This window comes from Muntiacus reevesi, chromosome 22, assembly GCF_963930625.1.
Source record: "Muntiacus reevesi chromosome 22, mMunRee1.1, whole genome shotgun sequence".
Classification (NCBI taxonomy): domain Eukaryota; kingdom Metazoa; phylum Chordata; class Mammalia; order Artiodactyla; family Cervidae; genus Muntiacus; species Muntiacus reevesi.
The window spans coordinates 610209-623612 of NC_089270.1; the positions used below are offsets into that span (position 1 = coordinate 610209).

At 58.4% G+C, this 13404-nt stretch overlaps 1 protein-coding gene and 1 pseudogene across 4 annotated transcripts in view; one reads left to right on the forward strand and one right to left on the reverse strand.

Moving 5' to 3' along the window:
• Positions 1–2974: 2974 nt before the first annotated feature.
• On the reverse strand, positions 2975–3471 carry LOC136152627 (small ribosomal subunit protein uS8-like; annotated as a pseudogene).
• Positions 3472–7515: 4044 nt separating this feature from the next.
• The window catches only part of UVSSA (UV stimulated scaffold protein A), a 32380-nt gene continuing 26491 nt past the window's right edge, over positions 7516–13404 (forward strand). The window contains exons 1-7 of one of the 4 annotated variants that reach the window (XM_065914010.1): positions 7516–7669; positions 8510–8609; positions 9617–9947; positions 10589–10709; positions 11465–11761; positions 12492–12604; positions 13195–13323. In XM_065914010.1, coding sequence (XP_065770082.1) covers positions 8512–8609; positions 9617–9947; positions 10589–10709; positions 11465–11761; positions 12492–12604; positions 13195–13323 — 1089 coding nt within the window. In that variant the 5' untranslated portion in view covers positions 7516–7669; positions 8510–8511. The other 3 variants (XM_065914008.1, XM_065914009.1, XM_065914011.1) reach the window with 3 other exon arrangements.

The window sequence follows — 13404 nt, forward strand, 5'->3', positions numbered from 1 at the left end:
TTTCGTGTGCGGCGACAGCACGTCAGACACCGTGGATGGTGTCTGCCACCTGCCTGTCAGTCCAGGGTGGGCCCCGGGGCACTCAAGAACTGCACTCACTTGATTGCGTCCTGCCTCAGGGCCCCCTCAGCCTCATGGCACCCCTAAGCAACCCCCGATACTTGGGGGGGGGGTCCTTCCTGGCATCTGAAACGCCACGTCCTGAGCGGGAATGGGGTCTGCTGCTCAGCCCTGCCTGCTGATCCTCAGCAGGAATGGTGCCCTGGCGGGTTAAGGATTAGAATCAGGGGCCACATGGGCCCCTCTGTCCACTGCTTTGGTCCCCGCAGTTCAGGAGTGCCCACTTCCCTTGGGCAAATTCCTCTCAATGGGTACAGCTTCTGTCACGGTGGCCGATGAGGGCTCGGAAGCAGCTGAGGCCATCCTGGCCTGGTGAAGGCAGGGTGCACCTCCTGGGCCGCCTGGTCCACCAGGTCCCCAGGGCCCGGCCAAGGTGAGCTCTGGTCCACTCACCTCCGTCCCTGTCGTCCTGCAGACACCTCCTGTGAGGGTCAGGGTGAGCTTCGTGGCCTCTGCTGACCACTTCCTCACACCTGTTCTCCGCCGTGTTCCCTGGCCGCCTCCTTCCTGGACTCACCGCTGCACTTCGCTGGCCCTCAGCCCACCTGGGCTCCTTGCTGGTGCTGGCCACTCTAGCTTCAAGCCTCGGTTGGCTCTCTGCTCCCTTGCCAGGTGCCCACTCTGGCCCCTGTGCCCTGGGTCCACGTCCCAAGGAGACCACGGCCTCCAGGTTGTGATTGTGCTCTGCTTAGTTGGGGCCGAGAATGGAGCACTATTTAAGTGGGGTCTCCCCGGACCCCAAGTCCACATGCCGCCTGTCAGGCCTGGCACATGTGTGGGCTTGCAGCTCTGCAGACACTTGGGCAGAACTGTCAGTGGGTTGATGGGTTCTTTGCTGCCATCCATACCCATGGAGGGAAACAGTGGGGGGTCTCTGCTGGCCTCGCCCCCATCTCTGCCTGCTTTCTTGCTCTTTCCTGTCTGTGGAAGTAGGTCTTAACTGAGCATGTGGAAGAGATGGATTTCTACCACGCATGCTGGTGTGCGTGGCCTGCAAGCCAGTCCAGCCCTCTGGGCTGCCCCCGAGGCCTTCCCAGGCCAGTGTCCTGGGCGACCCTGGTTCTTGCTGAGAGTGACTCAGCCAGGCCACTCAGGCATGGTGAAAACAGAGCCCCGCTGTCGGGTCCCTGGTGGCTCACCCACGGGCAGGGCAGCTCATCCTTTTTCCTGCCGATGGTTCCCACTGGCACGTGAGGGTGACTTCCTGTCTGCACACCGGTGGACATTGGGTTGCTTCCAGGTAAACCAGCCACGAGCATTCTTGGGCACTTTTGCTGAGCATGCACTCACTCGCGTTCTATGGGAGGATGTGGGGTTGCTGGTTGTGTGTTAACATTTGCTAGACAGACAGCTGGATGAGTTTTGCTGAATGTTAACACACCTCAGCCAGCAGGCCCAGGTGGCCAGCACCCCGGCCCCCACAGACTCTCCACTCGCCCCACACAGCCATCGCTCCTGTCTTCATGACTCAGGTGAGTTTCACCTCCACTCAAAACGAATCACAGACTGAGCTCTGGGTCTCTGCCAAGTCTCACCCAGAAACATCCATGGTCCCTGCAGCCCTGCTTCTCCACGCTCACCCAGCCTGGCTGTCCACCTACCACGGCCACACAGGCGGTTTCCCAGAACAGTTGGTACCCATGACAGCTGGTACCCGCGCCTCTGGACATTCCTTCATTCCTCCTGGGTAGGCGCCTGGAAGTCGAGTTGTTGTGTGCTGGTGCCCCAGAAACTGTGAAATCAGGGAGCATGGGTCCCTTTTGTTGACTTATTTTCTAGGTTTTCTAGACTGCATTTTAGCATCAGCTCATAAGGGTCTACTGGGAAAAAACCAGTCTGTGGGGTTTAAACTGGAATTGTGTAGAATTCTTAGGTTGACTTGAGGATGGTCTCGGTCTACTTGAGATGGGAGGATATTCCTGTGATCCTGGAGGCCACAGTCCAGGAATAAGGTGCCGGCCGCTGGATCCTGGCAAGGCCCTGTCCACACAAGACACTGGTCCTATAGCATTGGAATACCACCCTTGCACCCTTCTGACCTCACTTAACCTTCAGTTCAGTTCAGTTGCTCAGTCGTGTCTGACTCTTTGCGACCCCATGAATCACAGCACGCCACGCTTCCCTGTCCATCACCAACTCCTGGAGTTTACTCAAACTCATGTCCATTGCGTCGGTAATGCCATCCAGCCATCTCATCCTCTGTCATCCCCTTCTCCTCCTGCCCCCAATCCCTCCCAGCATCAGGGTCTTTTCCAATGAGTCAACTCTTCACATGAGGTGGCCAAAGTACTGGAGTTTCAGCTTCAGCATCAGTCCTTCCAATGAACACCCAGGACTGATCTCCTTCAGGATGGACTGGTTGGATCTCCTTGCAGTCCAAGGGGCTCTCAAGAGTCTTCTCCAACACCACAGTTCAAAAGCATCAATTCTTCGGTGCTCAGCTTTCTATACACAGTCCAACACTCACATCCATACATGACTGGAAAAACCATAGCCTTGACTAGATGGACCTTGGTTGGCAAAGTAATGTATCTGCTTTTTAATATGCTATTTAGGTTGGGTAACTGCCTCCAAATAGAGTCACAGGGAGATAATGGTTTAAGGAAGGGGGGCCTGATTTAGTTCATAACAGGGACTTAAAAATCAACAGTTCTGAGTCTTGCAGTTCATGACACATTCTCACCACATAGTTACTCAGATTTACTTTATTTCTCTCATTCACATTTTATAGTTTTTAGTGTACATGCCTTGGACATATTCTGTTAACCTTCATTACCTCAAGATTTTTAATGCTATTGCACACATAACCTTTAAATTTGTCTTTCCAGTAGTTCCAATATGGTAACAGACATAGTGGTTTTATTTATTTATTTATTTTTTGTCCTCTAAGGCATTTTATTTGTACGTATTACATCCCTAGAAAAAGAATCCAAGGATTTTCCCTCCTGTATGTTTTCGTCTTGCTTCTTCATGGTCCATGATGCCAGCTGAGGTTGTCAGTACAATGAAACCAAACTGACGGGATGGGAGCAGGTTATTCTGCCATTTTTCTAGATCTTTGAGTTGCACATCAAATCTGGGGCTGATCACTCAACACTTATTTAGCCTGCCTGTGAGGTTCACAACAATTTTCCCAGCCCTGTGATCATCAATGATTTCAAATTCGCCAATGTAACCATGCTTCATCATCACTGTTAGAAACCTGACGATGACCTTGGAGCACGGCCGAATAAGCACCTGGCGTTTGCCTCTCTTTTCAGCGTTGTTGATACTCTTGAGAGCATCAGCCAGGACATTCATGCGCACCATTCTGGCGGCACGGAAAGATGGCGGAAAGAGGACATAGTGGTTTTATATATAGACCTTGTAGCCTGTGACCTTGCTAAAGTCCTTCACCAGCCTTACTTGGCAAATTTTAAGGCCTGTTCTATGTACACAATTGTATCATCTGTAAATAGAGACAGTTTACTTCTTTCTTCTTAATGTCCGTGTCTTGTGTCTCTTTTTCTTCCCTTCTTGTACCAGCCAGAGCCTCCAGCTCGTGGTTAAAACAGGAGGAGGGCGTCATGGCCTTGTCCCCCTTCTTGGGCAGAAAGTGTCACTTTTCACTGTTAAGAATGAGGTTTCTGCAGGTTCCTCTGGGTGTTCCTTACCAGGTTGAGGGAGTCTCCTGAGAATTATTATTGTGAATTGATGAATTTTGTCAAATGTCCTTTTTTTTTTTTTGTCTAAGGAAATTACCATGTGATTTTTCTTCTTTATTCTGTTGATATGGAAGATTACATTCTTTGATTTTGAATGGTTAAACCAAACTTGCCTTCCTGGATAAATCCCACTTGGTTTGTTATGTTTTTTATGTATGGCTGGATTTGATCTGCTAGGACTTCGCTAAGCACATCATCTGTAATGTGCTCTATTATTGCAATGCCTGTAGGACATGTTGTGATGCGCGGTCATTCCTCTTCTTGATCAATTTTTTCTCCTTAATTTTTCCTTGATCAGTTTAGCTACAGTCAGTTTTCTATCAATCAGAATTTCAATTCTATAGATATTACAAAGCACATTTTGGATTATTTCCTCCCATTGTTTCTTTTTAATTGATTTCTGCTCTTTATTGTTTTCTTCCTTCTGCTTATTTTGTTTGTTGTTGTTCAGTCGCGCAGTTGTGTCCGACTCTTTGTGACCCCGTGAACTACAGCACACCAGGCTTCCCTGTCCTTCACCAACTCCTGGAACTTGCTCAAATTCATGTCCATTGAGTCGGTGATGCCATCCAAGCATCTCATCCTCTGTCGTCCCCTTCTCCTCCTGCCTTCAATCTTTCCCAGCATCAGGGTCTTTTCAAATGAGTCACCTCTTCGTATCAGGTGGCCAAAGTTTTGGATCTTCAGCTTTAGCATCAGTCCTTCCAGTGAATATTCAGGACTGATTTCCTTTAGGATGGACTGGTTGGATCTCCTTGCAGTCCAAGGGACTCTCAAGTCTTCTCCAACCACAGTTCAGAAGCATCGATTCTTCGGCGCTCAGTCTGCTTTACAGTCCAGCCCTCACATCCGTACACGACTGCTGGAAAAACCGTAGCTTTGACCAGATGGACCTTTGTTGGCAAAGTGATCGTCTCTGGTTTTTAATACTCTGTCTAGGTTTGTCATAGCTTTCCTTTCAAGGAGCAACCAGCTTTCAAATTCATGGCTGTGGTCACCACCCACAGTGAGTTTGGAGCCCAAAAAAATAAAGTCTATTTTGGATTTAATTATTTTCTAGCTTCTTAAGGGGAAGATTACTGCTGTGGAGCCTTTCATTTCCAACACAATCATCCCTACATTTTAATGTTTTTTTCATGCAGTTAAAAATATATTAGTTTCCATTGTGATTTTTTTACATGACCCACGGACTATTTAGATGTTTGATGGCTAATTTCCAAATATGTGGAAACTTTCCAAATATCAGTTAAATTCTAATTTAACTCTGAAGAAGTTCTGTAACATTTCTTAAACCGTAAAACCACTGGTAATGAATTCACTCAGCTTTTGCCTGAAATGATTTCATTTCACCACAGTTTATAGTTTGGGGGGCACATTTCACTGCACATATGATCCAAGGTTGACAGTGTTTTTTCTTTTACTGCTGCAGGGTTTTTTTTTCATTGCTTTGGAGCTTGCGTTGTTCTGGCCACAAAATTTGCTGCTCTCTTATCTTTGTAATGTCCCTTTTCTCTCCAACTGCTTTTAAGGTGCTTCCTTGTTCTTGTTGATTCAACATTCACCAAGTATTGAACATCTACTGTGCGCCTGACATCATGAAACAAGACAAAGATCCCTGTCCTCATGGAGCATACCTCCTGAGAACAGAAGAGGAAAAACCCCAATTACCTGAGGATGAGATTAGAAACCCGTGTGAGAGAGGGTTATAAGCACTGTGGACAAAGTGGACCAAGTCCCGAGCAGGCAGGTAGGGCGGCTTCCCTGGTAGCTCAGCAGTGAAGAGTCCGCCTGCCGGTGCAGGAGACACAGGTCTGGTCCCTGGGCCAGAAGATTCCACACACAGCTCATGTGTGACAACTGCCGAGCCTGTGCTCCAGAGCCTGGGAGCCACAAGTACTGAAGCCTGCACACCTAGAGCCTGTGCTCCAAAATAAGACAAGCCGTGCACCTCAACTAGAGAAAAACCCACGTGTGCACCAAGACCCAGCACAGCCAACAAGAAAGGGCTGGGGCAAGGGGGTCTTGTTACAGCAAGGGAGGTGAGAGGCTGAGGGACGACATGCCAGGCAGGATGCACAGCCTTGCAGGCATGGGGTGGCTTCCGGAAGCCCAGCGGCTGCAGAGGCAGGGAGAGCAGGAGGTAGGTGGTGGGGTGACCGGCACAGACCCGGAAGGCCCCGTGGTCTGTTAAAGTCTCTGGCTTCACCGTGGGATGGGAGCCGATGAAGGGGCAAGGAGATCACACCATCTGACTAGCCTCTAGGGGGTCCTTCTAGCTGCGGCGAGGTGAATGGTCTCTAGGGGGCAGGCGAGCGCAGAGGTGACTGCGGGGACCGGCTGAGGGTGTGGCAGGGGCCTGGCGGTGGCGGTAGAATGTCCAAGTGCGCAGATTCTGAACTCCCTCTGAAGGCGGGGCTGTCTGGACATCTGAGCTGGGGGAAAGGAAGAGGGGTCCAGGGGGCCTCCGAGGTCGTTGGCCCAAGCGCGTATAAGGACAGAGGACCCCCCATCGGCTGAGACGAGTGGGCGGTGGGGCAGAGAGGGGTCTGCAGGAGAGGGCCGCGGAGAGGAGTCCAGGGGGCGAGCTGGTGGCGGGGAGGGGCTTCTCACGGGAAACGCCCTGTGGCCGCAGAAGGGAGACCCGAGGCGGGGGCCGGCGGCCACTTCTTCCGCTTTTTAATTGGTTTTGCCTCGTTTTTCGTTCCTCCCCCTCCCCCCGCTTTCTTAATAGCTGTTTATTAAGCTGTAATTCACATACCACAAGAGTCACCCTTCGCAAAGGTCCGACTCGACATTTCAGCACAGAGGCGAGGCTGGGTAACCGCCACCCCTGATCCCGGGCCCCCCGCCGCTCCCTCCGCTCGGGGTCCCCCTCTTCCGGGCGTTCCGTGCCGGCGGTACCGCACGGTCCAATCGGCGGCCTGTTCTCCGTCCCAAGACGGGAGCCCGGCGCGTCGGGCACCGCCGCCCGCGGAGGGGCGCGGGCCCGTCGGCCGCCTCTGTCCGACCCGGGCCCCCGCGCACACCCAAGCTGCCGCTCGCCGGTCCGTGCGGGCGCCGCGAGCCTGGGGAGCCTCCCGCGGGCCCGGCTGCGGCGGGCGTCCGAGCACGCGGGGCCGTCAGGCCTGGGGGCGCCCCTGCCGCGGCCTCGGGAGGACCAACGCCCAGCCCCGCGCCGGTCCCGCACCCGGGACGAGCCGGGAAGGGTCTTCTAGGGAGGGTCACCCGGGCCGGGCTCCCCGCGCTGCCCACGGACCTGGGAGGGCGCTGCCAGCGAGGGCGTCCGCCCAGGCCCCGGCCCGGGGAGCCCTCTCGGAAGCGCCAGGGGGCAGCGTCCCCCGCGACGTGGAGAACTGCGCCCACCTGGTGGCCCGGAGCCGAGGAGCCGCCACGCTTCCGGCGCCGACGCCGAAAAGCCGAGCGCGCACCCCCAGTCGGGCCCGGCCCAGACCACGCGCACGCGGCCCCTTTAAGGCCTTGCCGCGCCCGCCCGCCTCCTTTTTTCTCGAGCGTCGTAAGCCCCACCCCACCCCCTCGGTCGGGAGCGCGCTTGCGTCACAGCGCAAGTCTCGGCCCTGACCCCGCGTCCACGCCTCGGGGGTCCAGGCGGGCCTCCGCTCGCGGCGCTTGGGTCACGTGACAGCAGGAGGGCGGTGCCTGTGCCGGAAGGGGCGGGCTAACCAGAGAGCGGCCGCCCAGCCGGCTAGACGGGGCTTCGGCCGGTCAGACATTCGCCCCTGCTCCGCCAGGGCCAGGGCCGGCCAATGACTGTCGTGATCTGGAGCACGTGATGGGGGCGGGCCCCTCGCCGGAAGGGCGGGCTGAGGCGAGCGGCCGGTAGCGCGGTAGGTGGGACTGAGGGGCGGCCGAGGGGCCGGGGTCGGAGTGCAGCCGTTTCTCGGGTTCGCCTCCTGCGTCCCCCGCCCCATGATGCCCCCGCCGCGTCCTTCTCTGGACGCCGCCCTCTTCGGTCCGGCCGCGCCCCGGACTTTAGGACGGGGACTCGTCGACCCCGACTGGCCCGAGGGCGGCGGGGCGCTGGGGCTCTGCTCCGGAGGGCGGGCCTGTCCCGGCGGCCGAGCGTCGGCGAGGGCAGACGGTACTGTTGGTGGGAGACGCGGCGGACCGCCGGTCGTCCTCGCCACCCCCGACTCCTGCGGCCCCGGCCCTCTCCCTGCGGCGCGGGCTCCTCGGCTTTCTCCATACCCGCCTGTGGCGGCTGCCCGCGGGCAGATCGAGTTGCAGCAAATCGCCCTCCGGGTCTAGAGGCCACCCTGTGGCTTTCGGAGGGATGGTCAAGCTGGCGGGGAAGAGGTGCGCCTGCTGTCCTGCGGGAAAGCTTACTTGAGTGTAATTCAGGCCGTTCTGGTCCTTGCCTTCCCGCCGAGCGTGACTGCGTGCTCCGTGGCTCTCGCTGGCGGTCTCAGATTGTAGACTTCCAGAGCACCGTTCTGTTGTTGCCCTTTTCCTAATTACCATCAAAAATGTCTTGTTGACCCAGCCCGGAATCTCACCTTGAATTAAGTTTCAGCAACACGGGGTCAGAGGTCAGGTCGCAAGGACTTTTCAGCGTTGTGCCTACACCCTGTGCCCAACACATTGTGGAACCCAGCGAACATCTAATAAAGCCCAGAGCTGTGAAATACTAGGTGGTCGTTTAGCGTCTCTTCGTTTCCTGTTTCTAGATATGGATCAGAAACTTTCAGAGTTGGTAGAAGAACTCACAACTTCAGGAGAGCCCCAAGTGAACCCCGAGAAAATGAAGGAACTGAAGAAAATTTGCAAGTATGTCTTAAGGCTCAAGGTCTCAGCAAACCTGTGACAAGCCTAGGAGATTGTGGGGCTACTCTGGGGTCAGCTGTCTGCTGCCTGTCCCTGTGATCGCTTCTCTGCTGGGAAAGAACTGGCAAACGAGCATCCCCAGGACATCTCCCCAGGGCCCTGCAGGGCTTGGTCCTGTTCTGGGGCAGCAGTTCCAGGCAGGGGTGTGCAGCGTTAGGGAGAACAGGTCTGTTCCATTCTCTGTGTGGGTGCCTATCTTTGAGCGCATGTGTATGATTTAACGGTTACTTAGTGTTGGAACATGTGTGGGAGGAAGGTTAGAGGTCACAGAGGTGGACTCTTGTGTTGGGGGGGAGGTCCTGTCTGTTTTTGGACACCACTCTTAGCCAAGAGCTTCTCAGGTGCTAGCAACAGAAGTGAGGATATTTATTGGTTATTCTTATCATGTGATTACAGAACAGAACTTAAGTGATCATTTAAGTGATAAGAATTGACATTTTGGTAAAATGGTGACTCAGGTCAGGTTTTGCTGCATTCCCTGAAAACCCCCAAAGAGCAGGGCATTCGGGGTGGGGAGGGTGAGGATAGCTGGGAAGAGGAACAAAAGAGGGGTTGCTGTGTGTACACCTCCCAGGGTGGCTCCCAGAAGGCCACAGAGCTTTCCAGGAGGGCTGGGGGGCGGGGGTGGTCTCCCTTTGGGTTGGGGTCTCTGCACCGCTGCTAGCTGTGGGCCGAGAGTCCTTCAGGCCCTGTGGGCACTCGACTGTGGATGGGCAGTCAGCCGGCCGAATGACCGAAAGCGCCTGGCTGGGTCTCAGTGAAAGTGTGAGCGCTGACACCACCTCGTAGGGTTCTTGTGTCAGGAAATGTGTTTTTCTGTTCATCTGATGAAGGTAGTAAAAGCTTTGCTTGTGGGCCACCCAGCACAGGCAGGGCCCGTCTGACCCGGGGGAGGGCGGGCGGCTCTGGAAGGGTCCGTGTCCCTGCCACCACCGGGGCTGTGTCTCCAGGTCCTCAGAGGAGCAGCTTGGCCACGCCTACCACCTGCTGATGACCCAGCTGAGCCAGGAGCATGCGGAGATCCGCCTCTCCGCCTTCCAGGTCCTGGACCAGCTCTTCGCCAGGTCTCACCAGTTCAGGACACTGGTCGTTTCCAACTTCCAGGAGTTCTTGGAGCTCACGCTGGGCACTGACCATGAGCGGCCCCTGCCACCCCCCAGGGAGGTGGCACAGAGGCTGAGGCAGGCGGCCACCCGGGCCGTCCGTGGCTGGAACGAGAAGTACGGCGCAGCGTATAAGAAGCTGGCCCTAGGCTTCCACTTCCTAAAGCACAGCAAACAGGTGGGCAAGCCCTGCACTGCACCGCCCGGCCTGTGGGGTCTGGGCGGGGTGGGGGTGGTCTGGCGCCGGAGGAGCAGCTGTGAGGGAAGAGCCTCAGCTCGGCCCCGCGTGCACGTGGGGCTGAGCCTTTGGCCCTGGTTTCCACAAGATGAAAAGGAGCGTGAGAGTCATCTGCTCAGACACAGCCCTTTTCTCTGCCGGGCTCTGCGCTTGGGCCTGGCCAGTCTGGGTGGATGACACCTGCTAGGACCGGTACTGCCCCCTCCTTCCCACCCGCTCCAGGCCTGTGGCTGCTGCCCCCTTCCCGCTGCCCCCTGGGGTCCCCTCGCGCTTTGTTCTCAGGCCCTTGGGTCTGGCCAGCAGCCTCCCTTCCCACCTGCAGCATGTTTGTGACTAGAAGCCTTTTTACCTGACTTTACCAGGATACGCCGATAGCTGTGTCCATCCTGGGGTGTAGTGTTGTCGTCGAGTGTGTTACTCGGTGTGTTAAAGCAGCAGGTGTGAACTTGAGATGATAGCACTTCTGCCCGTGGTGCTTCTGAGGATAGTGGTGCTGCTGTGTCTTCTGTCAGGCCTGGTTGCAAGTGACGTTTTCGTTGGATTCTTTGTAGTTGGGTCTGACCTTTAGCTAAACTTATCAGGTAGATTTCCAAGACTCGGATGCTCGCACTCTGGCAGAAAGAAAACGAGCAGAAGAGAAACAGAAGCGCTTGGACAGAATCTACAAGGAAAGGTCTGAGTGGGCAGCGAGGGAGATGGAAGGTGAGCTTTGGGGAATGGGGGTGCCGCTCCCCTCCCCTCTTGCTGCTCCTTGCCAGGCAGGAGCTCAGGTCCATGCCCAGCGGTGCACCCCTGTCCCAGGGCCTGCTCTGGGAGTTTGGTGGCGGAGGGGGGGAAGGAGGAGGCCGGAGGTCAGCTGACCTCGTAGCCACAGGAAGACCTAGATCCCCGGGCACCTGGCACCCTGCAAGGAACTGCCAGGACCATGGGCACAGGGGTCGCACTGGAGGAGGTGCCGGCTGCGGCTCACTGGGGGTTGGGGGCAGGTGGGTAGACAAATTGGATGGAGTTGGTTCAAGTTGAGGGCGGGGGAGGCCCCCTGCAGGCCGTCTACCCTGTCCTGCGGCCCTGACGGCCACGCTGCAGACCCACATCCCACGGTGGCCTGAGCGTCGCTGTCCATCCGACCCCGACAGCCACCACCTGTGGTCTTGCCCGTCTCCCCAAATTCCTGTGCCAGCCCTCCCTGTGGGGGCACCCAGGGCCGGGAGCACCTTGAAGGGCGGGGGTCAAAGACCCTTCCAGAAGCCTGGCCTCAGGAAGGCCGCAGAGCCGGGGAATCCCGCGGGCAGCCACAGCCAGAGTGGGCAGGTGGGGCAGAGCTGAGCTCGACAGGGAGCGGCCAGGAGTGCTGTCCAGGGGGCTCTTGCTGGGCACGGCTGAGGGTGTCGCTGCGAGTGTCCCGGAGTGGTCGGCACTCCTGCCGGGGCTGAGCGAGCCGTGTCCCGTCCTCCTAGAGATGTCCGCGGAGATCCGGGGCTGCCTCACCGAGCTAGAGAGCTGCTTCCGACTGCTGCTGCCCTTCGACCTCGACCTGGTGCCCCGGGCCGCCGGGTGCCCTGTGCCTGAGGAAGGCAGCAGGGACGAGGAGCAGCCCTGCTGCAGCAAGAGCCTGCCCGCCTGCGCACGCCGCCCAGGAGCCGTGGGCACGGGAGGGCCGCCCCCGGAGGACGGGGACGGCGACCCGGACGGGTTCGTGCGGCAGCACGGGCTGGGCTCCCGCCAGTACACGCTGGCCGTGGACCTTTCCCCAGGTAGGGCTGCCCGCACGCTGGGCCGCCGGGGCCACGGGCCCAGGGCGCTTCCGGTGCTCGGGCCTCTCGGGCTGTGAGGCAGGCGCAGGAGGGGACTCCGGCGTGGGGGCCGCGGGGCGCCAGCCCTCTGACATGCAGGGCTCCCCGGCCCGGGCCAGAGGGCGGCTGGGGGAGGAATCGAGAAAAACAGTTTCCTGGCACGTTTGTGACAACATGGGCCGTGACCACACTGGCACCGTGGGGCTCCTGCATCCCAGCCCCGTGGGCGAGAGGCACTGACCGTCTGTCCCGCCCCACATGGCCCGGGCCCCTCCGGCGGGGTGAGGCTGAGGCTGGAGGTCACGTGGCCTCCGCAGCCACAGGAAGGCCTGGCCCACCGGGCACCCTGAGCCCTGCAGGGAAGCGTCAAGGCCTGGACACAGGGGTTGCGCTGGAGGGGTGCCGGCTGAGGCTTGCTGGGTGGCAGAGCTCACGGGGAGGCCCCGGGCCGAGGGCCGGGTGGGGCCTCCATCCCGAGGGCAGTGTGGGCGTGGGGCGGTTGGTCCCCTGACTTCACGGCCTGGAGAGGGGCTTTGGGGTCAGGCTAGATCCGCTGTGGCCAGAGCCACAAGACAGTCTCCTGGACCGGCAGGTTGGGTGCCGGGTGATGAGTGGCTGGCGGGTGGGCCCGTCTGGGGTACCCCGTGACCTGCCTGGGTGGTGGGCCCTCCGACGACTGCGTTTCCCGCAGAGAGTCTGAGGGTGCGGGAGAACGAGGACAACGCGGCCGTCATCCGTGCCGCGCAGGATGCGCTCAGGCTCATCCAGAACAAGCTCCTGCCAGCCGCACGCTCCTGGGTCCAGGTGGGTTCCTGGGTCCGGGTGTGCTCCTGGGTCAGGGCAGGCCCCTGGGTCCGGGTGTGCTCCTGGGTCAGGGCAGGCCCGTGGGTCCGGGTGTGCTCCTGGGTCAGGGCAGGCCCCTGGGTCCGGGTGTGCTCCTGGGTCAGGGCAGGCCCCTGGGTCCGGGTGTGCTCCTGGGTCAGGGCAGGCCCCTGGGTCCGGGTGTGCTCCTGGGTCCAGGTGTTCTCCTGAGTCAGGGTGTTCTCCTGGCTTAGGGCAGGCCTCTGGGTCCGGGTGTGCTCCTGGGTCAGGGCAGGCCTCTGGGTCCGGGTGTGCTCCTGGGTCCAGGTGTTCTCCTGAGTCAGGGTGTTCTCCTGGCTTAGGGCAGGCCTCTGGGTCCGGGTGTGCTCCTGGGTCAGGGCAGGCCTCTGGGTCCAGGTGTTCTCCTGGGTCCGGGTGTTCCCCTGGGTCAGGGCAGGCCTCTGGCCTGGGCGTGCTCCTCGGTCTGGACAGGCCCTGGGTCCAGATGGCCTGCATGGGTTGACAGAGGGCGCAGGGCTGACTCTGGGGGAGAGTGGGTACCTGGCCTAGGAAGTGATGCCGTGTTCTTGCAGCTGTTCACTCGTGCGGGGACTCATGGCGGGCACTTGGAGGGCGCCATCCACCTGAAGGCCGAGCTGGAAACCGCCTTGAAGAGGTCCCGGGAGCTGGACATCGCACCCGAGGAGGGCCGCAGGGGAGAGGTGAGTGCCCCCAACTGGCTGTGAGGATAGCCTGGGGCCATCCCCCTGATGGGAGCTCAGCCCCGGGTGTCCTCGTGTATC